Genomic DNA, 25,785 nt, shown 5'->3' on the forward strand with positions numbered 1-25,785 from the left:
ACTAATACTCTTGTGGCTGAATGGAAGCAAGTCCCCACAGCAACGTTCCAACATCTTGTGGAGAGCCTTCCCAGAAGAGTGGAGGCTGTTATAGCAGCAAAGTGGGGACCAACTCCGTATTAATGCCCATGGTTTTGGAATGAGATGTTCAATGAGCAYGTGTCCACATACTTTTGGTCATGTAGTGTATTTTTATTTTATTTTTTACATTGAACAATATTTTGATAACTGGTAGAAATACTAAAATAACAAATATGATATATTTTATTCTATATTCAATTACTTTCCAAAATATACCACCATATTAAATACCATGAGAATATCTTACATTTCCTAATGAAAAATCATAGCTGAGATAAATTTACACTTACATTACATTAACTGTTTTAAAATGTAATTTGATACATATTTGGGTTAATTTGCTCATCTTTGGCCATAATATCAGGTCACATTACATTCATTAGACCTATGATTCATTATTATTATTATCATTATTCATTACTAGGCAGGGTAGCCTAGTGCTTAGAGCGTTGGGCTAGTAACCAAAAGGTTGCAAGTTTGAATCCCCTAGCTGAKAAGGTACAAATCTGTCATTCTGCCCCTGAACAAAGCAGTTAACCCACTGTTCCTAGGCCGTCATTGAAAATAAGAATTTGTTCCAAACTGACTTGCCTAGCTAAATAAAGGTAAAAAAAAAGAATTGTACCTAAATCATTTAATATATTAAATCAATAGTTTAGTTCCAAACGACATAAAAAAAAAAACTTTGAAGCTCATTTCTGAAGCTTCTATATTGCAAAAGTCTACACACCATAGAAATCCTATGGATTTTACATWGCATACTACGATTCCCAGAGTGCATTGCAACTCCCAGGGTGGCAACTGCTAGCAAGCCCAGACAAACACGAAGTAACGTTAGTCTAAATATATTGCTTTCATAGCTAAGATATGAGTGCATTTCACATTACTTTTGGGTTGTAATCATATTATAATGCTCACATGAATGTCATGCTGAATATATGTTCATATCATTGTCCTCCCCACAAAATTCAAATTTAGTTGCTAGCAGAATGTTACAATGCAAATGTCATGTGTAAAATAGTTTTTTTATGTTGTTTTGGAAATAAACCTTCCTTGCACTGCACCGCTTTCTAACACCTTTTGCTTAGTTGTTTCGGTGGGCTGGCCATCATAACTGTAAGCAAAGTATTCCCATGATGTTTACGTTAGAAAAGCCATGTGTCTGCAATTTCTCTTTCCTCTCGCTTGCTTTTCAAAAGTGTCTTGCGCTGTCAGGTAACCCTACTTCCCCTTTGAGAAGATTCAGACAAATTATTCAAATCAAATTGTATTATAGTCACATGCTTCGAATAAAAATAACGAGTAAAAATAACATGGCTATATACAGGGAGTACCAGTACCGAGTCGATGTGCAGGGGTATGAGGTAATTGAGGTAGCTATGTATATATAGGTAAGGATCAAGTGACTAAGCAACAGGATAGATAGAGAGTAGCAGCAGCATATGTGGCGCCAGTATGTATGTGTGTGTGTGTGTGGCGTCAGTTTGCATGTGTGCGCATGTTATGTGTGTGGGGGGGGCATATGTAGTGTGTGTATGTGGGTGTGTGTGTGTGTGTATGTTGGGGTGTCAGTGTAAGTATGTGTGGGTAGAGTCCAGCGTGTGTGCATAGACTCTGTGCAGGAAAGTTAGTGCAAAAAATGGTCAATGTAGGTAGTCCGGGTAGACATTAAATTAGCTATTTAGCAATCTTGTTTAGCAGTCTTATGTTTTGGGGGTAGAAGCTGTTCAGGGTCCTGTTGGTTCCACACTTGATTCACTGGTACCGCTTGCCATGCGGTAGTAGAGAGAACAGTCTATGGCTTGGGTGGCTGGAGTCTGACAATTTTTTGTCCCTTCTTCTGACACTGCCTTGTATAGAGGTCCTGGATGGCAGGGAGCTCGGCCCCAGTGATGTACCGGGCCATTCTCACCATCCTCTGCAGCGCCTTGTGGTTGAGTGCCTTGCAGCTGCCGCACCAAGCAGTAATGCAGCCAGTCAAGATGCTCTCAATGTTGCAGCTGTATAACTTTTTGAGGATCTGAGAGGCCCATGCCAAATATTTTCAGACCAGTAAGGAGGAAGAGGCACTGTCGTGCCCCCTTCACAACTGTGCGGGTGTGTGTGGACCATTTTAATTCCTTAGTGAGTGATGTGGACACCGAGGAACTTGAAGCTCTCGACCCGCTCCACTACAGCCCCATCGATGTGGATGGGGGCGTGCCCGCCCTTCCGTGTCCTGTAGTCCACAATCAGCTCCTTTGTCTTGCTGACATTGAGGGAGAGATTGTTGTCCTGGCACCACACTGCCATGTCTCTGACCTCCTCCCTTCAGACTGCCTCATTGGCGTCGTTGATCAGTCCTACCACCGTTGTGTCTTTAGCAAACTTGATGATGGTGTTGGAGTCCTGCGCGGCCATGCAGTCATGGGTGAACAGGGAGTACAGGAGTGGACTAAGCCACGTGTTGATGGTCAGTGTGGCAGATGTGTTGTTGTCTACCCTCACCTCCTGTGGCCGGCCCATCAGGAAGTTCAGGATCCAGTTGCAGAGGGAGGTGTTCAGTACCAGGGTCCTGAGCCTGGTGATGAGTTTGGATGGGACTATGGTGTTGAACGCTGAGCTGTAATCAATGAACAAGATTCTTACATAGGTATTCCTTTAMTCCAGTGTGGAATGCAATAGAGATTGCGTCATCTGTGGATCTGTTGGAGCGGAATGCGAATTGGAGTGGGGCCAGTGTTTCTGAGATGATGGTGTTGATGTGAGCCATAACCAGCCTTTCAAAGCTTTTCATGGCTATAGATGTGAGTGCTAAGGGGTGACTAGACAGATTRAATCCTCTCAATCCGTATATGACGTGAGACACATTTGACAGAAGTACCGAAAGTAAAAACAATTCTACCGAGACATTTTTCATGTTCTAGTATCGAAAAAGTTCAGAAGTTTCGGTATAGCGTGAAACACTAACACGCACGCACGCACACACGCACGCACGCACACACACTGTGACATACGACTCAGCCTTGTCTCTGTCTCTGCTCTTGGCCTCGATAATGCTGTTCTGTCTCTTCCTGTCTAGAATCTTCTGAAGCTCCTTCTTCTCTCTGTAAACAATAACAGAAACAAATAAACAATAACTTGTAACTTAGCTTTCTTTAAATGGTGTTTTGATATGAATCCATCTGCATTCGGAGTAATACAGTTGCTATAATAGCTGATGTGTGGTGAGCGTTCTAGCACAGATGGTTGCAGTCCACCACCTAAGTGATGAGCTTCACGTTGGTGGTGGATGAAGTGAGTTCCCCTTAGTATTTACAGCGCTTTGAACATCTGGGAAAGCGCTATATGAATCCAATCAATTATTATTATAAATMATCATAAAACATGATCTTACCGCTTACCAGGGTTGGGATTAGTTACTTGAAAAAGTAATACATTACATATAAATCAATACAAATAACAAAAGTAACACGTTACTTTACAAAAGTACWTTTTGTGGAAAGGAATGCCTTATGTTACTTGTTATATTACTTTGACTTACTTTCATGAGAAAAAAGCACAGCAAGCCGCGCGCTCTCTACTAAATATAGGCTACTTACTAACTCTGGTTTGCAGTTTCTCTTTTCATCAGTGGCGTTCTTTCCTGTGCTAGTCTACAAATACTTCACTATCATATGGGCTGCTTAATTAGCCATATATACTGCAAGCCAAACATCTGTACAGATCTTTTTGTTAAAAATCTCTCTCGAGCTGCAGGTTCTGGTTATAGACCGCACATACATGATGGACCCATAGAGATGTATATAGGTCACACTTGCAGCTAGACAGGAAAGCCCTCTATGGGCTTTCGTATCACAGAAGCGATCAATGGCAAAGATCAGAGCCCTCTACATCTCTATGGACAGCATCTTTAATGACATTTCTCCAAACAGCCTTTCTCCGCTCGCTTGAGAACTAAATGAGGAAACAAGTTGAGATCGGATCATGGAAACACGCACCCAGTAGAGATATGATTCTGAAAGTAACTGTAAAAATATTACCTAATTTGAAAAAGTAACGTGTTACTTTAGTCCGCTACTCATAAAAGTAAGCTGATTACGTAACGTGTTACTTTTGTTACACGTTACCCCCAACACTGCCGCTCACATAAGAACTTAACTCTACTTATAAAGGTGTTTTATATAAATCCATCTACACTGAACACAAATATAAATGCAACATGCAACAATTTCAAAGATTTTACTGAGTTACAGTTCATATAAGSAAATCAGTCAATTGAAATAAATTCATTAGGCCCTAATGTATGGATTTCACGTGACTGGGAATGCAGATATGCATCTGTTGGTCACAGATAACCTAAAAAAAGGTAGGGGCGTGGATCAGAAAACCAATCAGTATCTGGTGTGACCACCATTTGCCTCATGCAGCGCGACACATCACCTTCGCATAAATTTGATCAGGCTGTTGATTGTGGCATGTGGAATGTTGTCCCACTCCTCTTCAATGGCTGTGTGAAATTGCTGGGTATTGGTGGGAACTGGAACACACTCTTGTACACGTCGATCCAGAGCATCCCAAACATGCTCAATGGGTGACATATGTCTAGTGAGTAAGCAGGCCATGGAAGAACTGGGACATTTTCAGCTTCCAAGAATTGTGTACAGATCCTTGTGACATTGGGCAATGCATTATCATGCTGAAACATGAGGTGATGGTGGCGGATGAATGGTATGACAATGGGCCTCAGGATCTCGTCACGGCATCTCTGTGCATTCAAATTGCCATTGATAAAATGCAATTGTGCCATCTGCCCGGTACAGTTGAAACCGGGATTAATCCGTAAAGAGCACACTTCTCCAGCATGCCAGTGGCCATTGAAGGTGAGCATTTTCCCACTAAAGTCGGTTATGACGCCGAACTGCAGTCAGGTCAAGACCCTGGTGAGGATAACGAGCACGCAGATGACCTTCCCTGAGACGGTCTCTAACAGTTTGTGCAGAAATTCTTCGGTTGTGCTAATCCACAGTTTCATCAGCTGTCCCCCCAGGTGAAGAAGCCGGATATGGAGGTCCTGGGCTGGTGTGGTTACACGTAGTCTGCGGTTGTGAGGCAGGCTGGACATACTGCCTAATTCTCTAAAACAATGTTGGAGGTGGCTTATGGTAGAGAAATTAACATTAAATTCTCTGGCAACAGCTCTGGTGGACATTCCTGCTGTTAGCATGTTTGAGACATCTGTGGAATTGTGTTGTGTGACAAAACTGCACATTTTAGAGTGGCCTTCTATTGTCCCCAGCACAAGGTGCACCTGTTTAATCAGCTTCTTGATATGTCACACCGGTCAGYTGGATGGATTATCTTGGCAAATGAGAAATGCTCACTAACAGGGATGTAAACAAATTTGTGCACAAAAATTGAGAGAAATAAGCTTTTTGTGCATATGGAACATTTCTGGGATCTTTTATTTCAGCTCATGAAACATAGGACCAACAAAATATGTTGCGTTCATATTTTTGTTCAGTATATATTGGGAGTTATACAATAGTTATAAAGCGTTAAACAGTATCTTACCTGTCACATAATAATTGATGGTACTTAATAAGGTGACAGGTGTAAGGTGTAAAACTATCGTTATAAAGCATGAAACAGTATCTTACCTCTCACAGATCTCCTTAAGTTTTTTGAGCTGAGCCATCTGACATTCCTGGGATGTCTCCTTTATTTTCTGAAATGCCTGGAACACACAGCAGGAGGGGTGAGAATCTGTATGTGATTAGTATGTGTGTGTGTGTACTTCTCGTAGGTGTGTGTGTGTGTATCTCTCTTAGGTGTGTGAGTGCATGTGCATGTGTGTGCATGCGTATGTGCTTGGGTGCGTGCGTGCATACCTCTCGTAGGTGTGTGTGTTTCTTCTCTCTCTCCAGTGTGTGTTGTTGTTGCCGTAGTTTTAGGAGCTCTTGCATTTGCCACTCTCTCAGCTGCACCGTCTGTTTCTGTAACTCCATCTCCAATGCTGTCAACTGCCTCTGCACTGGCTCTGCTGGCTCACTGACACACACACATAAACAAACAAATATATTATATATATATATATATACAGTATATATATTTTTTACAAATATATATATATATATATATATACAGTGGGGAGAACAAGTATTTGATACACTGCCGATTTTGCAGGTTTTCCTACTTACAAAGCATGTAGAGGTCTGTAATTTTTTATCATAGGTACACTTCAACTGTGAGAGACGGAATCTAAAACAGCAGAAGTTGCCCCACGAGGTGAGATCTTGCATGGAGCCCCAGACCGAGGYTGATTGARAGTCATCTTGAAATTCTTCCATTTTCTAATAATTGCGCCAACAGTTGTTGCCTTCTCACCAAGCTGCTTGCCTATTGTCCTGTAGCCCATCCCAGCCTTGTGCAGGTTTACAATTTTTGCCCTGATGTCCTTACACAGCTCTCTGGTCTTGGCCATTGTGGAGAGGTTGGAGTCTGTTTGATTGAGTGTGTGGACAGGTGTCTTTTATACAGGTAATGAGTTCAAACAGGTGCAGWTAATACAGGTAATGAGTGGAGAACAGGAGGGCTTCTTAAAGAAAAACGAACAGGTCTGTGAGAGCCGGAATTCTTACTGGTTGGTAGGTGATCAAATACTTATGTCATGCAATAAAATGCTAATTAATTACTTAAAAATCATACAATGTGATTTTCAGGATTTTTGTTTTAGATTCCGTCTCTCACTGTTGAAGTGTACCTATGATAAAAATTACAGACCCGGCAGTGTATCAAATACGTGTTCTCCCCACTGTATATATATACATACAACCACATTAATACACACAAATATTCCCCACTGTGTCTCCCCCCCCTTTCCTGTGTAAGGGGCAAGTGGTTGATTTGGAATCCCTTTCTCCTTTTCATCACCCCCTACCAACTCTTCATCATCCGCCCCATCCATCCCTCCCTCGCTCTCTTACTTTTTCTTCATGCTGCGTTTGAGATGTTTCTCCATCTGACTGCGTCGTCTCTGTGTGTCAGAGCGGAGCTGGTTACAGCGACTCCTCTGCTCTTTACTCAGGGCCCACACCTTTTAWTACACACACGCACGTATATACGCACAACCGTGCACAGACACACACACACAACATGTCAAATAGACAGTGTGCTGATGCAATCACAAACAGCAGTATTCGTAATGGATTTAAGCTGTCTATAAAAAATACCACTGTGGTTTATTGACAACATCTTTACACGTTAGTATTTCAAATTTTGCAGAAAGACGGACAAGCTGTGTGTGTGTCAGTCTAACCTTCTTGAGGTGTTTCTTGCGGAGCTCCTTGAGTTCTTTACATTGTTTCTTCAACAGCTTCAGATACAACTTCTGCTGTTTCAACTCTTCTGTAGACTGAGCCTGGAGATCTGAGAGAGCGAGAGAGAGAAAGGGAGAAATTATCTAACTGGTTTGGCCTCCCACCACATGAGGGTGATAATGAGTTCTGTGGTGTAATGTAATGTGGATGGGTGGATAGGAGATGACTTACTTGCCAGGACTGTAGCAATGAGATCCTCTTTCTGGCCTGACATGGAGACAGGAACAGTACAGGACAGGTTGAAATGTAGATGTGATGTTTTCACTTCAGAACTCAGCAATGATACTCACATAATGGTTGTGCTCCAGGCTGACTACATTGCAGACATGCTGAGATCTGCATTTGCAATGTAGTCAGCCTGGAATGCGACCAATAGCTCGCCCAGGTTCTTGAATAGAGCATCTGGTTAAGCCTACACATGATAACTAACAACAAATACGGGCTCCCGAGTGGCGCAGCCGTCTAAGGCACTGCATCTCAGTGCTAGAGGCGTCACTACAGAACCTGGTTCAATCTTGGGCTGTATGACAACCGGCCGTGATTGGGAGTCCCATAGGGCGGCCCACAATTGGCCCAGCGTCATTCGGGTTAGGGTTTGGCTGGGGTAGGCCGTCATTGTAAAGAAGAATTTGTTCTTTACTGACTTGCCTAGTTAAATAAAAAATACAATACTAATAATACAACACTCACAATACTCACATACAGCACCAATCCCCATAACTCCATAGGGCCTGATATATAATACAATACAAAACACACCAGTGGTGGCTGGTGGGCGGAGATATCGGAGGATGGGCTTAGTATAATGTCTGGAATGGAATAAATGGATCGGTGTCCTCCGCATATGCAAGTCATGTGTTTGATACCTTTCCATCCTCCAATATCTCCACTCACCAGCCTCCTCTATAACACACCAAAGATATGTGTGTGTGTGTTAGTGTGACCTACCTGGTCCAGGTGAGCTGATGAGGTCGCTGATGTCATCAATGGGGGCGGGGACGGGGTGGAGGGGGGAGGGGATCTTCCCCAGGGGGGCGTCGCCCTTCCGATCCTTCTCTCCCTCCTTCGGCTGCTCCAACACACGCTACACACAGCGGAGAGAAGGTTGATGATTCTTAACTTGTAACTTGTGTAAATGTTTAATTCACAATTTTGACATCAGTCTCAAAGGCCTGCTACATTGGATGTGTAACTTTTGCAGATTGCGAGGCATCCCACTKATTTCAATGAAACCTGGGCGTAGTAAGCAGCGTGGCTCCGCAAGGAAATTATACTCTGGTTCTATTTTCAAGAATTCGATGCACGGATCACACCCAAGAACACTTAGTGTAGCAGATAAAACCCTACTGGTTTTCACCAGGCCTCAGTGTAGCCCTCATATCATGATGTGTGTGTGTGTGTGTGTGTGTGTGTGTGTGTAGGTGGGTTATTCTATCCTTGTGGGGACGTAAAATCCCCCAAAGTCCCTACAAGGATAGTAACACAAGAAACATTGTCCCTCGTGGGAGGTTATTTTAAGCTAAGGGGTTAGGTTTAGGGTTAGGGTTACAATTAGGGTTAGGGTTAAAATTAGGGTAAGGGGTAGTGGTTAGGTTTAGGAGTTAGGTTTAGGGTTATGGTTATGGTAAGGTTGACGGTTAGGGGTTAGGTAAAATCATTTTAGATCACCATGAGGATAGAAGAACATAACATGCGTGTGTGTGTGTGTGTGGTCTCCTCACCTCGCCGTTGTCCTCCATCAGAGCAGCTAGCTGTCTCTCTCTCTGGTCCAAAAGACTCACATGTTTGATGGGGTTAGTCAAGGCCTCAGCATACTCTAACATAAACACACAACACAAAAATGAGCAATGTGCCTAGACCTAGTACACATACACACACTTATTAATGTTTGTTGCTCTTGGGATTTAACTGCAGAAAATGCAGTAAGTAATTTTCTTAGTAGGCGACGTCAGAGTTCAGCATGTCTGTAAACTCAGGATAGACGGATGATACCCCAGTTTCTGATTTGTTATTACGACATGAAAGATAACGAAGTGGAAATGAACAGGTTTTCTTGGTCGGAATTTCAGATAACTCAGTTCTGTAGTCCTAGAGGTTATGGGTAATATAGTCCTAGGGGGCCATGGGGTTATGGGTAATATAGTCCTAGGGGGTTAAGGGTAGTGTAGTCCTAGGAGGTTATGGGTAGTGTAGTTTCTTACCCTGGTGTTCATTAGGAATGTAGTCTTGAGCCTCGGTGTAGACCAATAGAGAGGGCAGCAACAGAGGCTGGTTCATCTCATTCTTCAGACTGATGTAGTGGTAACCTACACACACACACAAGATGACAGCATTGAAAAAACAGACTGTACAATACAAGATCAAAAAGATCCGCAAACACGCAGCCAGGCAGACAAACACAGTACTGACCCGGTCGGATGGTTGACACAGGGCAGATCCGATGTCCGAGGAACTTCCCGTTCTCCTCAAACACAGCTATCCTCAGAGAGGCCAGGGTGGGCAGGACCACCTACACACAGAATGCTGTTACCTTGTGTATGTGTGCATCGTTATGTGTGTATATTGTTATACACTGAGTGTACGAAACATTAGGAACACCTTCCTAATATTGCGTGGCACCCCCTTTTGCCCTCAGAACAGCCTCAATTCGTCAGGGCATGGACTCTACAAGGTGTCGAAAGCATTCCACAGGCATGCTGGCCGATGTTGAATCCAATGCTTCCCACAGTTGTGTCAAGTTAGCTGGATGTCCTTTGGGTGGTGGACCATTCTTGATACACACGGGAAACTGTTGAGTGTGAAAAACCCAGCGGCGTTGCAGTTCTTGACACACTCAAGCCGGTGTGCCTGGCACCTACTACCATACCCCGTTCAAAGCCACTTAAAACTTTTGTCTTACCCATTCACCCTCTGAATGACACACATACCCAATCCATATCTCAATTCAAATCAAATTTTATTTGTCACATGCGCCAAAAACAGGTGTAGACTTTACCGTGAAATGCTTACTTACGAGCCCTTTCCCAACAATACAGTTAAAAAATAAGAAAATTAACAAAAAGTTTGAAAGAAAATAGTATCACAATAAAATAACAAGGCCTATTTACAAGGAGTACTGGTACCGAGTCAGTGCACTGGGGTATGAGGTTGGAGTGACTGACTGAGGTAATATATACAGTACATGTAGGTTGGATTCACCTGGTCAGTCTATGTCATGGAAAGAGCAGGTGTTCCTAATGTTTTGTACACTGTGTGAGTGTGTTTATCGATATGGTGTGTGTGTCTCTTCAGCCTGTATTAACGTTACCTTGTTGAAGACAAAAGTCTCATCGTCCCAGACTGGGTCCAGGCTGTTACCATTGGACGTTCTGGTACGGTACTTCCTCTTTGTGTCAGCAGGAAGTCCAAATATGTCCACTTCCACGTACACGCCCACTTTCTTATCGGTCAGGAACTGGCCCGAGATCACCTGGAGACGGAGGGATGGAGAGAAGGAGATGGTTACAGACATATACATACTCACACACGTAACCCCACCGCCCCACCCCCACCCGTCCCGAGAAACACATACCCACTTACCCTGATCTTGACGGTGTTGGCTACGATYCCGTCCACTATGTTTTCAGTGAAGGGGTCAAAGTGTTTGTCTGTCCTTCTCATGAATTCTGGTTTGAGCAGGTAACCACTGTGTCCATTATACTCAAACACACCCATGTTCAACTGCATGGGCAGGTCTGAGAGAGAGGGGGGAGAGAGGGGGAGAGAGGGTGATTGTCAGTCATGGAAATAAGTGAAGCAGGGGGACAGAAGACATAACAGAAGGAAAAAGAGAGGGATGAGAGCGAGATGAGAAAATAATAAAGAAAGGTATGAGAAGATAAGAAGAGTTCAGGTATAAGGAAGAAAGATCGACATACCGAGTGTCTGGAAGTTTAGCGCCACCATCTGACAGCCTACGTTCCAGAAGAGTTGGGGCATGTAGTTCGAACTATCAACTCTCGTCCCTTTAGGATAGATGCGACTCAGCTGCTTCTTATTGTATTCAACAAACTCGATGGGTGCACTCTTCAGTGTGTCCATACCCTTGGTCTCCACAAACGATGACATCTCAAAATACTTATTCCTCTCTGTGAGAGAGAGTGAGAGAGAGAATATGTACAAATCAGTTCAAATCAATGTGTCAGTGTGTGTCTCTTGGCTAATAATGAACTATGAATTAGTAATTTAGCTAGCCTTATGCACTACATGAGAGGAGTGATTAGGCCTAATGACACCTATCCGCTCACTCACACATACACACGCACACCAATGATGCACATCATTGACACACACATACATACACACACACACACACACCTTGCTTGCTTTCATCAGACACACACACTCACTGTTTGCGACCTCAAAGCTCTTGAACTTGACAGGTTCTATGTAGTTGACAAGAGTAGACATCTCCTCTGTCGCATTTACCTCACTACTGGCAGTACCCTGAGACAGAGAGAGAATTGTTATGTGTTCATTTTATCACTGGGCTGACACATATCGATAGAAGACTTCGGGGATCAATGAAGGTCAATCAATAAATAAAGGTTTCACCTCATCAGAGTTTGGTTTCTTCAGTTCAGCCACAGGTTCATCTTCCTCCTCCTCATCACTCTCTCCCTCCCCTCCTAGAAAACATACACAAACAATTGTTACCAATATCCTTCATCTATCCAGCCACCCATTCATCCATCCTTCTCTTCCCTTCCTCTCTCCATCCCTCCTTCCCCAGCATGTTCTTCATTCAAGATGTGAACTGACCAATTGACTTCCGAGGATCTCCGTCTTTGACCAGACTCTCTGCCAGCTTCTCTTCCCCATTGGACAGCAGTCCCCCCTCGCTGTCACTGAATGGGCAGTCTACACACACACACACACACACACACACACACACACACACACACACACACCCACACACACACACACACACACACACACACACACACACACACACACACACACACACACACACACACACACACACACACACACACACACACACACACACACACACACACACACACACACACACACACACACACACACTTTAATAATTTAGCAGACATCTGCATTCATCTTAAGATAGCTACGTGGGACAACCACATATCACAGGCATAGAAAGTACATTTTTCCTCAAATAGGTAGCTATCATTAGAGTCTGAGCTAGAAAAGGGGGGGGGGGTCAAGTACAAGTGCGGTGAGGAGGATTATTTAAGATACTGTTTTCAGAAGAAGGACAGGGACTCTGCTGTCCTAGCTTCAGGGGGAAGCTGGTTCCAGGATAGGGAAGAGCTTGGACTGGGCTGAGCGGGAGCGCTGCCCTCCCGTAAGGGTGGGAGGGCCAAGAGACCTGAGGTGGCAGAACGGAGTGCTCGGGTTGGGGTGTAGGGTTTGAATAAAGCCTGAAGGTAGGGAGGGGCAGTTCCTCTTGCTGTTCCGTAGGTAAGCACCATGGTTTTGTAGATGTGAGTTTTGACTGGAAGCCAGTGGAGTGTGCGGAGGAACGGGGAACTGGGGAAGGTTGAAAACCAGGCGGGGCTGCAGTGTTCTGGATAGGTTGCAGGGGTTTGCTGCAGTGTTCTGGATAGGTTGCAGGGGTTTGATCACACAAGCGGGGTGTCCAGCCAACAGCGAGTAGCAGTACTCCAGATGGGAGAGGACAAGTGCCTGGATTAGGACCCGAACCGCTTCCTGTGTGAGGTAGGGTCGTACTTTACGGATGTTGTAGAGTATGAACCTGCAGGAGCAAGTCACTGCTTTGATGTTTACAGAGAACGACAGGGTGTTGTCCAGGGTCACGCCAAGGTTCTTTGCACTCCAGGAGGGCGACACTGTGGAGTTGTCAACTGGCCTTTCCCGGGAGAAAGAACAACGCCGTCTTGTCGAGGTTGAGCTTGAGGTGGTGGGCCGACATCCAAGTTGAGATATCTGCCAGGCACGCAGATATGCATGTCACCACCTGAGTGTCAGAAGGGGGGGAAGGAGAAAAGTAGTTGAGTGTCATCCGCATAGCAATGGTAGGTGAGACCATGTGTGGATATGACGGAGCTGAGTGACTTGGTGTATAGAGAGACGAGGGCCTAGAACTAAGCCCTGGGGGACACCAGTAGTGAGAGTACGTGGTACAGACACAGATCCTCTCCACGTCACCTGGTAGGAGAGGTCTGCCAGGTGGGATGCAATCCAAGAGTGTGCAGAGCCTGACACGAACAGCCCTAAGAGGATAGAGAAGAGGATCTGATGGTTCACGTTGTCGAAGGCAGCGGATAGATCTAGGAAGATAAGAACAGAGGAGAGATAGTCAGCTTCGGCAGTGTGGAGAGCCTTCATGACACAGAGATGAGCAGTCTCGGTTGAGTCTTGAAGCCTGACTGGTTAGGTTCAAGAAGATCGTTCTGAGAGAGATAACGAAAAAGTTAATCAGAGAAGGGATATAGGTCTATAGTTTTTGACATCAGATGAGTGTCGGTTTCTTGAGGAGGGGAGCGACTCAGGCCATTTTGAAGTTAGAACCATCCCTGACCACTGAGTTGATGAAGGAGGTGAGGAATGGGAGAAGGTCTCCAGAGATGGTCTGGAGAAGGCAGGCGGGGATGGGGCCGAGCGGACAGGTTGTCGGGCGGCAATACCTCACTAGTCGCAGGATTTCATCTGGAGAGAGAGGGGAGAAAGAGGTCAAGGCGTAGGGTAGTTCTGTGTGAGTGACACCAGTGGACTCAACAGGCTGAGTGAATGAGTAGTGGATGTCGTCAACCTTTTTTTCAGTGGTTGACAAAGTCGTCCGCAGAGAGGGAGGAGGTGGGGGGAGGGGGTGAAGGATTAAGGACGGAGGACGGAGGAGAAGGTGGAAAAGAGTTTCCTAGGGTTAGAGGCAGACGCTTGAAATTTAGAGTGGTAGAAAGTGGCTTTAGCAGCAGATACAGAGGAAGAGGAGCTAGAAAGGAAGGAATGAAAGGATGATAGGATGATACAGTAGGTCCTCCGTAAGTGCACACACACTAACACACTTGCCATTATGCTATATAGAACAGGAAAAGTAACATAGCACACCTTAAAAACACAGTAGCTTTGGCAGTATGTGTGAGTGTGTCTAATCAAATTTAAATTGTATTTGTCACATGTGCCGAATACAACGGGAGTAGACAAGCATGAAATGCTTGCTTACGAGCCCTTCCCAATGATGCAGAGTTCAAAAATAATAGTAAAAAGAAAAGTCAGAATAAAATACACAAGAATAGAGCTATATACAGGGAGTACCAGTACCAGAGCAAAGTAGTCAAGGTAGATACAGTGAGCTCCAAAAGTATTGGGACAGTGACATATTTTGTTATTGTTTTGGCTCTGTACTCCAGCACTTTGGATTCCCAATTATACAATGACTATGAGGTTGAAGTGCAGAACGTCAGCATTCATTTGAGGGTATTTTCATCCATATCGTGTGGACCATTTTTAAATTACAGCACTTTTTGTATATAGTCCCCCAATTTTAGAGGACCAAAAGTATTGGGACAAATTCACTTATATGTGTATTAAAGTAGTCAAAACTTTAGTATTTGGTCCCATATTCCTTGCACGTAATGACTACATCAAGCTTGTGACAAACTTGGTGGATGCATTTGCCTTTTGTTTTGGTTGTGCTTGGTAATGAATGGTCAATAATGTATTTTATCATTTTGGATTTTTTAAAATTGTAAATAAGAATATATAATATAAAGAATATATAATATAACTTTCTTAATCATCATTATTCATGATTCATTCAGGACTATCCGTAATCATGGATAATCAAATATCCATATTAATGTATAAGTGTTTAGAAACATATTCTATTCTTATTTACAATAAAAGTGACTCCAAAATGATACAATACATTATTTACCATTCATTTCTATTGTGCACAAAATAATCTTAAACACAACCAAAACAAACAACAAATGCATCCAACAAGTTTGTTTGAGTATAGTATGCAATAAACTATAAAAATAAAGAGAGTTGCACAATACATATATAAACTCAACGTTTCGGCATCACTGTGCCTTCTTCAGGGTAATGTCATGAATACATGAACCAGGTTATGTAGACAAACAGTGCAATTAGTGTAACCAATGACAATAGTGAGGGGTGAGTTATAATGATTAAGTTAATTAGAATGAATTGAGTGAAACTGTTAAAAAACACTCGTTTATGGCATATTAAATATATTAGGCTATTGTTATCATATGCAAACATAATTGAATACTGTACATAATATTAGCATCAACATACATTGTTTAATAAAATTTCCCATATTACATTTGTTTAATATTTCATTTATATTTGTGACATGTGATCTTTTGGTTCAACCTTAATGTATAATGAGCATTATCAACAGGGGGAACATATTAGGTGTATGCTAATAAGCTGTAGAAAGAATATATCAATTTATAAGACTTGTTCATAAAAGAGAGAATTGTTCATATGAAGGGCCTGAGGTCAAAGTCAATATTCAGACCACTAGGGGTCAATGTGTTTAGAAAGGATATCCAGTAAGCCTCCCTTTGTAGTAGTATGATCTCAATGTTATCTCCTCTCCTTGGTAGAGCAACATGCTCAATGCCCTGTATTTGAGGGAGGAGATTGGATAGTTAGCTTCAACAAAGTGAGCTGCTACTGGATAGTCAATGTTCTTACACCTGATTGAGCTGCGTGTTCAGCAATGCGTTGTTTTAATTGTCTTTTTGTTTGTCCTACGTAGGTTTTTCCACATGAACAGGTGATGAGATAGATTACTCCCTTGGTCTTGCATGAGATGATATCCCTAACAGGGACTTTTCTACRTGTACGTGGGTGTCTGAAGGAGGATGTTTTTATAGTGCTATTGCACTGTGCGCATGAGCCACATTTGTAGTTCCCATTTGGAATGGGTGTCAAGAGTATCTGAGTGGGCTCAGGGGGCATGTCAGATCTCACCAAGCTATCTCCAATATTGCGACCCCACTTATAGACCACCAGTGGGGGTTCCTTGTGACAACACAGTCACAAGCTTAATGTAATCATTGTGTGCTAGGAATATGGGACTCAATACAAAACTTTAGACTACTTTAATAAACATACAGTGGCAAGAAAAAGTATGTGAACCCTTTAGAATTATCTGTATTTCTGCATAAATTGGTCACACAATTTGATCTGATCTTCATCTAAGGCACAACAATAGACAAACAGTGTGCTTAAACTAATAACACCAATTATTGTATTTTTCTTCTCTATATTGAATACATKATTTAAACATTCACAGTGTAGGCTGGAAAAAGTATGTGAACCCCTAGGCTAATGACTTCTCCAAAAGCTAATTGGAGTACGGAGTAAGCTAACCTGGAGTCCAATCAATGAGACGAGATTGGAGATGTCGGTTAGAGCTGCCCTGCCCTATAAAAAACACTCACAAAATGTGAGTTTGCTATTCACAAGAAGCATTGCCTGATGTGAACCAAGCCTCGAACAAAAGAGATCTCAGAACACTTAAGATTAAGAATTGTTGAATTGCATAAAGCTGGAAAGGGTTACAAAAGTATCTCAAAAAGCCTTGATGTTCATCAGTCCATGGTAAGACAAATTGTCTATAAATGGAGAAAGTTCAGCACTGTTGCTACTCTCTCTAGGAGTGGCTGTACTGCAAAAGCACAGAGCAGAATGCTCAATAATGTTATGAAGAATCCTAGTGTCAGCTAAAGACTTGCAGAAATCTCTGGAACATGCGAACATCTCTGTTGACGAGTCTACGATACGTTAAACACTAAACAAGAATGGTGTTCAGATCATAGTTTATGACCAATTTACACAGAAATCCAGGTAATTCCAAAGGGTTCACATACTTTTTCTTGCCACTGTATAAGTGAATTTGTCCCAATACTTTTGGTCCCTAAAACAGTCTGCACTTTAACCTCATAGTCATTGTATCATTTCAAATCCAAAGTGCTGGAATAGAGAGCCAAAACAACAAAATGTGTCACTGTCCAAATACTTTTGGAGCTCACTGTACTTACATGAAGGCAGGGTAAAGTGACTATGCATCAGGATAGACAATAATAATAAAAAGAGTAAAATAAAGAATAGAGTAGCAGKATATACAGTACCAGTCAAAAGTTTGGACAAACCTACTCATCTCTGGGTTTTTCTTTATTTGTACTATTTTCTACATTGTAGAATAATAGTGAAGACATCAAAACTATGAAGTAACACATTTGGAATCATGTAATAACCAATATATTTCATATTTGAGATTCTTCAAAGTAGCCACCCTTTGCCTTGATGACAGCTTTGCACACTCTTGGCATTCTCTCAACCAGATTCATCGGGTAGTCACCTGGAATGCATTTCAATTAACAGGTGTGCCTTGTTAAAAGTTAATTTGTGGAATTTCTTTACTTCTAAATGTGCTTGAGCCAATCGGTTGTGTTGTGACAAGGTAAGGGTGGTATACAGACGATAGCCCTATTTGGTAAAAGACCAAGTCTATATTATGGCAAGAACAGCTCAAATAAACAAAGAGAAACAACAGTCTATCATTACATTAAGACATGAATGTCAGTCAATGTGGAACATTTCAAGAACTTTCTTCAAGTGCAGTCACAAAAACAATCAAGCGCTATGATGAAACTGGCTCATATGAGGACCGCCACAGCAAAGGAAGACCCAGAGTTACCTCTGCTGCAGAGGATAAGTTCATTAGAATTACCAGCCACAGAAATTACAGKCCAAATAAATGCTTCACAGGGTTCAAGTAGCAGACACATCGCAACATCAGCTGCAAATAAACCAATACAAAAGGACACCAATAATAAGAAAAGACTTGCTTGGGCCAAGAAACACGAGTAATGGACATTAGACCGGTGGAAATCTGTACATTGGTGGATGAGTCCAAATGTGAGATTTTTGGTTCCAACTGCTGTGTCTTTATGAGACGCAGAGTAGGTGAACGGATGATCTGCGCATGTGTGGTTCACATCGTGAAGCATGGAGGAAGACGTGTGATGGTGATTTGATGGTGACACTGTCTGTGATTTATTTAAAATTCAAGGCACACTTAACCAGCATGGCTACCACAGCATTCTGCAGCAATATGCCATTCCATCTGGTTTGTGCTTAGTGGGACTGTTTTTCAACAGGACAATGACCCAACACACCTCCAGGCTGTGTAAGGGCTATTTGACAAATATGGAGAGTGATGGAGTGCTGCATCAGATGACCTGACCTCCACAACCACCCAACCTCAACCCAATTGAGAAGGATTGGGATGAGCTGAACTGCAGAGTGAAGGAAAAGCAGGCAACAAGTGCTCAGCATATGTAGGAACTCCTTCAAGACTGTTGGAAAAGCATTCCAGGTGAAGCTGTTTGAGAGAATGCCAAGAGTGTCCAAAGCTGTCATCAAGGCAAAGGGTGGCTACTTTGAAGAATCTAAAATCTAAAATATATTTTGATTTGTTTAACACTTTTTTGGTTACTACAATGGATTCCATATGTGTTATTCCATGTTTTGATGTCATCACTATTATTCTACAATGTAGTGTGTGTGTGTGTGGTGTGTGTGTGTGTGTGTGTGTGTGTGTTGTGGTGTGTGTGTTGTGTGTGTGTGTGTGTGGTGTGTTGGTGTGTGTGTGTGTGTGTGTGTGTGTGTGTGTGTTTTGTCTGTGTCGGTATGCATTGTGTGTTAATGTGTATGTGAATGTGTGTGGGTATTGTGTGAGAAATAAATAAAAAACATTAATACCTTATTTATTCAGAGCCTGCATTGAGACTCAAAATTGAGCTCAGGTGCATTCTGTTTCCATTGATCATGCTTGAGATGTTTCTACAACTTGATTGTAGTCCACCTGTGGTAAATTCAATTGATTGGACATGATTTGAAAGGCACACACCTGTCTATATAAACCAAGCCATGAGGTCAAAGGAATTGTCTGTAAAGCTCATAGACTGGACTGTGTCGAGGCACAGATCTGGGGAAGGGTACCAAAACATTTCTGCAGCATTGAAGGTCCACAAGAACACAGTGGCCTCCATCATTCCTAAATGGAAGTTTGGAACCACCAAGACTCTTTCTAGAGCTGGCCGCATGGCCAAACTGAGCAATCGGGGGAGAAGAGCCTTGGTAAGGGAGGTGATCTAGAACCTGATGGTCAGTCTGACAGAGCTCCAGAGTTCCTTTGTGGAGATGGGAGAACCTTCCAGAAGGTCAACCATCTCTGCAGCACTCCACCAATCAGGCCTTTATGGTAGAGTGATGTTTTTCAGCGGCATTGACTGGAGACTAGTCTGGATCGAGGAAAAGATTAACAGAGCAAAGTACAGAGATATCCTTGATGAAAACCTGCTTCAGAGGCTCAGGACCTCAGACTGGGGCGAAGTTTCCCCTTTCAACGGGACAACAACCCTAAGCACACAGCCAAGATAACGCAGGAGTGGCTTCTGGACAAGTCTCTGAATTTCCTTGAGTGGCCCAGCCAGAGTGGCCCAGCCGGACTTGAACCCGATCGAACATCTCTGGAGATACCTGAAAATAGCCATGCAGCGACGCTCCCCATCCAACCTGAAAGAGCTTGAGTGGATCTGCAGAGAAAAATTGGAGAAACTCCCCAAATACAGGTGTGCCAAACGTGTAGCTTCATACCCAAGAAGATTTGAGGCTGTAATCGCTGCCGAAGGTGCTTCAACAAAGTACTGAGTAAAGGGTCTGAATACTTGTGTAAATGTGGTATTTCCGTTTTTTTTTTAAATATACATTTGCAAATATGTCTAAAAACCTGTTTTTGCTTTTTCATTATGGGGTATTGTGTGTAGATTGGTGAGAAAGAAAAATGATGTAATACATTTTAGAATAAGGCTGCAACATTTTTAAAAAGTCAAGGGGTCTGAATACTATATTGTATATACCGTTAACAGGTGAAGCCTGCTCCAGAGCGTCTATTTCTCCTGTCCTCCTCCTCATGTTGCCCCCGCTGGACGCTCGGTGGTGGTGCTTCTTCTTGTTCTTTATCAGAATCTTACCCAGCAGCTCCTGGGGTGAGGGTAAGGGCTGAACAGGGATCAGCTATAGGAACGGAGAGATAATATAATACATTAGTAAAAAAGTGTAAGGCCTTATCTAGAACCAGCTCCTAAAGCAGGGATCATCAACTAGATTCAGCCAAGGGCCAATTTTATCTTGAGCGGCTGGTCGTGGGGGCCAGAACATAATTCCAAATAATTAGTTGACTGCAAATTACCCACAAAAATAATATATAATATTTGACAAAATAATTATCATTTCAAACCTTGCTTACATTTGTATACGATCACATGTCTCTCTACTTTGGGTGGGAATACTTGGGAATATATATTTTTTAAAGTATCACTTGAAACTGTCCTAAAGGATGGGACACATGATAATGAACCAAAAAACATTCCTTACCCCAGGACACTTCATCAGAGCCTCACATAATTCTGTTTATTACGTAGAGGCTCTTATTGTCCCATTATGCCGAAACATAAGCCTTTTTGTATGTCCCGTGAATAAACGTAGCAGTTCTATGAGTACAGAGTGCTCTTTTTTCTTCCTTTTTCTTTATTCTTTGAAGTATTCTGGGGTAAGGAATGTTTAAAAAAAAAWTKATGTACCTCAGTCGAGCACCTGATTCCCCTTTTGTGTTTAAGCTGGGCTGAAGCGCYTTTGGGTACACTTTTTTTTACACCATAATGAATGTTGGTCATGTGCAGCAGGTGGCAGTCCTATCACCTCTGACCACAGAACATCTGCTGTCATTTTTTGTTTCATTCCACCCAGCAGGTGCTCTACCGAACAAGGTCGACGTCTGTTATGGTGTGTCCCGCCCTTAAGAATCACCCCAACCCCTAACCCTAACCCTTGACCTCTAACCCCTAGCCAGGCCTACCGGGTATTTCTCTAGAGGGTCGATGAGGAGGGCGTCGCCAAAAATAGTCCTACAATATTCCGCCATCTTGGCCTGCTGCTTCGCCCTGAGAGAGGGATGGTACGGGGGGGACGAGATAGAGAGAAAGAGAAAAAAAATTATGGAATAAGAGAGAGATACTTTTTGTTTTTCTTTCAATGAGCCATTCTCCTACCCAGAATGATCACTCACGAGTCAACATGGTTTTCAAAGGAGAGGATTACGGGATAGGGAGAGGTCTTAAACGCACTTTCTGCTATTGCTTCAATCACCTCCTATAGGAGAGAGACAGAGAAGAGACAGAGAGTGTGAGAGAGAGAGAGGTCAAAAATAGAATTCCATTTCAGACACATCCAATAATATGTGTGATTAAGAACATTAAAGGGTATCTCCGTGGTCATGGTGAAGCCTTGTGTGATGCATACTGAACAGAAATATATAACACTTTCAAAGATGTTACTGAATTACAGTTCATATAAGGAAACCAGTCAATTGAAATAAATTAATTAGGCCCTAATCTATGGAGTTCATATGACTGGGAACACAGATATGCATCTGTTGGTCACAGATACCTTTAAAAAAAGGTAGGGGCGTGGATCAGTGTCCGGTGTGACCATTTGCTTCATGACGCGCTACACATTTCCTTCGCATAGAGTTGATCAGGCTGATGATTGTGGCCTGTGGAATGCTGTCCTCTTCAATGGCTGTGTTAAGTTGCTGGATATGTAACCTTTATTTAACTAGGCAAGTCAGTTAAGAACAAATTCTTATTTACAATGACGGCCTACCCCGGCCAAACCCAGAGGGAACTGAAACACAGTTCGTACAGGTCGGTCCAGAGGATCCCAAACATGCTCAATAGGTGACATGTCTGGTGAGTTTCCAGGCCATGGAAGAACTGAGACATTTTCAGCTTCCAGGACTTGTGTACAGTACCTTGCGATATGGGGCCGTGCCTTATCATCCTGAAACATGAGGTGATGGCGGCAGATGAATGGGCTACAGGATCTCGCCACGGTATCTCTGTGCATTCAAATATTTATCGATAAAATGCAATTGTGTACGTTGTCTGAAGCTTATGCCTGCCTGTACCATAACCCCACCGCCACCATCTGGCACTCTGTTCACAACATTGACATCAGCAAACCACTTGCCCACACAACCCCATASATGTGGTCTGCAGTTGTGAGGACGGTTGGACGTACTGCCAAATTCTCTGGAGGCAGCTTATGGTAGAGAAATGAACATCCAATTCTCTGGCAACAGCTCCGTTGGACATTCCTGCAGTCAGCATGTCAATTGCACGCTCCTTCAAAACTTGAGACATCTGTGGCATTGTGTTGTGTGACAAAAACTGCACATTTTAGAGTGGCCTTTTATTGTCCCCAAGGTGAAACCTGTGTAATGATCATGCTGTTAAATCAGATTCTTGATATGCCACACCTGCCAGGTTGGTGGATTATCTTGGCAAAGGAGAAATGCTCACTAACAGGGATGTAAACAAATTTGTGCACAACATTTGAGAGAAATAACCTTTTTTGTGCATATGGAACATTTCAGGGATCTTTTATTTCAGCTAACACTTTACAAACACTTTGCAGCTTATAAACGCACTTTACATGTTGCGTTTATATTTTTGTTCAGTGAAGAAGTAAGTAAACACACATACTGAACCCCCACCACCACACACACACACACACCACACACACACACACAAACACACACACACACACACACACACACACACACACACACACCACACACACACACACACACACACACACACACACAACCACACACACACACACACACACACCTTGAAGGGTATCTCAGTGGTCATGGTAAAGCCGTGCGTGATGTAAGGTTCTTCATCCTGGGGGCCGTCCTTTCCAACAGTCCAGCTCTATACAGCGACAGCCGGTCAGCAACACCTGGCGATACATCTCCCCGATGACAGACCGGTCAACTGACCAACTGTGCGGTGGGGGGGGGGTAGATGAGGTAAGAATGAGTGAGTGAGTGGTGCGAGTGTGGCGAGTGTATCATTGTGTGTGTGTGTGTGGCATGTGTATCCATGTGCAGTGTGTGTGGTGGGTGAGAGGATACCTAGTTGAATGCGTTCAACTAAATGTATCTTCCACATTTAACCCCTCTGAATCAGAGAGGTGCGGGGGGCTATCTGAATCGACGTCCATGTCATTGGCGCCTGGGGAGAGCAGTTGTTCTTGTGGATTAACTGACTTGCTCAAGGGCAGAACGGTTGATTTTTTCCATCTTGCGGCTCAGGGATTCAAACCAGCGACCTTTCAGTTACTGGCCCAACGCTCTTAAACCGCTAGCTACTGTGTGTGTGTAGCTGTGAGGCTTGTCTGTGTGCATATCTCTGTGTGGTGTGAACTTGTGACGTGTTTGCATGCATTTGAGCGTGTGCATTTGTTGTGTGTGTCCGGTGTGTGTGTCTGTGTGTGTACTACCTGTGAGGTATGTGTTTGTGTGAAGAGTTGATAAAGTAGTGGGACAGGGGCTGGTTCATATCATCTATGATGTCTAGTCTCTCTGGTGGACGATGGTATTCTCCTCTCCTCCAATATTTACTGAACCCCATCAGACTGATCTGGTCTGGAGAGAGAGAGAGAGAGAGAGAGAGAAAGGGGAGGAAGGAGGGAGAGAAAGGAGGGAAGAGAGAAAGAGGGAGAGTGAAAAGTGGAAGAAAGTGGTGATCAAAATAACACACACAAGGTGTCTGTGCAAACACAATATACACACAACACACAACGTCTCCTCTCTGCCCCAATTACCTCTCATCCAGCTGCTAGCGTTGCTCTCGTTTTCTCCATCAGTTGTCTGATCTGCTCTCTCTTCAGAGGAGATAGAAGGACCTCGTTGAGACGAGAGTCTTTCTCTGACGACGGTTTATAAAGTCTGTCAGCTGATCCAAGGGAGGAAAGGCTTTCCCTAGAACCACTGAGGGGGGGGGGGGGGGGGGGCAGGGGGGGGTTCAAGGAGAATAGTGTTGAGATTTGAATCTGGTGCCCTAAGCATAACAGACATTCTATTACGATGGCATCATAACTATATTATTTTGGTGTATGTGTGGCGCTTGTTTGTTTGTGTGGTGTGTGTGTGTGTGTGTGTGTGTGTGTGTGTTGTGTGTGTGTGTGTGTGTGTGTGTGTGTGTGTGTGTGTGTGTGTGTTGTGTGTGTGTGGTGTGTGTGTGTGGTGTGTGGTGTGTGTGTGTGGTATGTGCAGCACGTTCATGCATTCGTGTGTGTGAGTGACTCACAGCTCGACAAAGATGCGTTTCTATCTCTGGTCGTAGACAGAGGCTGTGAAGAAAGCTCTGGAACATTTCCCATGTAAATCATCTGGCTTAATGCCCTCCACCTACAGCGCAGTGGCGAGGGATGAAGGAGGGCGGAGAGAGGGAGAAGAGTGAGAGGAGAGATAAAGTGTCAGTTGAAAGGCTTCTTCACATCTATCAAACTACAGCAAACTACAGCAAACTAACTATATGATCTATTGGGTTGTTTTCCCGCAACACCAAACTGGTGGAACTATGAACAACTATGTCCAGCTACGGCTACACATCATCAAGATTCTCTCAGACAACTGTCCGTAGATGGTTGGGTTTAGTTAATAGAAGTGTAAAAGCCTTGACAGTCAGTTAAACAGCCCTTCTTTATTGTCATCAGCAAGGGGGCAGAAGGAGACAATAATAAACACAGGCCTGGTATGACCACTACATACAAAAGTTACCAGGGCAGCACACTATGTTGCCAAGGCACTGGGGGGGGGGGGGGGGGGGGGTGTGTGTGTGTGTGTGTGTGTGTGTGTGTGTGTGTGTGTGTGTGTGGTGTGTGTGTGTGTGTGTTGTGTGTGTGTGGTGTGTGTGTTGTTGTGTGTGTGTGTGTGTGTGTGTGTGTGTGTGTTGTGTGTGTTTCATAGGGAGAATGGTCTACGACTAAAGCCTCCCGCATGCAATTTTACACCCAACTACTATCTTTTTGTGGGCAGTATTTTTCGAAGTGAAAAATTGTGCATGAAAACGAGTCATGCTATATCGTTGAATGACACACAAGCACTTCATTGAAGAAATCCCTACTGTTGACCAATGACCACGTCGAAGGTGCAAAGACTTGAATTTGTGTGCACGAACACGCGAAAAAACCCTTGCCGAAAACCCAAAAAATCACAAATGGTTGTAATAATACAGTATATGCACAAACGTCTGAACTGTTTCAGCATGGGAAGCATGCGGGACGCCTTAAGGGACACCAAATATGACGGAGGAAATGGGTTTTGAACTTTACCTTTGAACCTGACTTTGCAATGCTTTCAGCAGTTCACATATGCCTGATCACGCTCTAGGGCCACTTATTCCTA

The 25,785-nt window shown here is 43.4% G+C and overlaps 1 protein-coding gene across 1 annotated transcript in view; it reads right to left on the reverse strand.

Moving 5' to 3' along the window:
• The window catches only part of LOC111951782 (1-phosphatidylinositol 4,5-bisphosphate phosphodiesterase beta-3-like), a 120,370-nt gene that overhangs the window by 14,546 nt on the left and 80,039 nt on the right, over positions 1 to 25,785 (reverse strand). The window contains 22 exon segments of the mRNA XM_070434971.1: positions 3,078 to 3,167; positions 5,721 to 5,797; positions 5,952 to 6,111; positions 7,047 to 7,156; positions 7,379 to 7,488; positions 7,611 to 7,646; positions 8,388 to 8,523; positions 9,161 to 9,255; positions 9,641 to 9,745; positions 9,849 to 9,948; positions 10,747 to 10,908; positions 11,019 to 11,173; positions 11,357 to 11,566; positions 11,828 to 11,924; positions 12,033 to 12,106; positions 12,240 to 12,338; positions 20,387 to 20,543; positions 21,385 to 21,469; positions 21,595 to 21,677; positions 23,219 to 23,281; positions 23,283 to 23,350; positions 23,353 to 23,376. Of these exon segments, the coding sequence (XP_070291072.1) occupies positions 3,078 to 3,167; positions 5,721 to 5,797; positions 5,952 to 6,111; positions 7,047 to 7,156; positions 7,379 to 7,488; positions 7,611 to 7,646; positions 8,388 to 8,523; positions 9,161 to 9,255; positions 9,641 to 9,745; positions 9,849 to 9,948; positions 10,747 to 10,908; positions 11,019 to 11,173; positions 11,357 to 11,566; positions 11,828 to 11,924; positions 12,033 to 12,106; positions 12,240 to 12,338; positions 20,387 to 20,543; positions 21,385 to 21,469; positions 21,595 to 21,677; positions 23,219 to 23,281; positions 23,283 to 23,350; positions 23,353 to 23,376 (2,296 nt within the window).

Source organism: Salvelinus sp. IW2-2015, linkage group LG3 (genome assembly GCF_002910315.2).
Source record: "Salvelinus sp. IW2-2015 linkage group LG3, ASM291031v2, whole genome shotgun sequence".
Classification (NCBI taxonomy): domain Eukaryota; kingdom Metazoa; phylum Chordata; class Actinopteri; order Salmoniformes; family Salmonidae; genus Salvelinus; species Salvelinus sp. IW2-2015.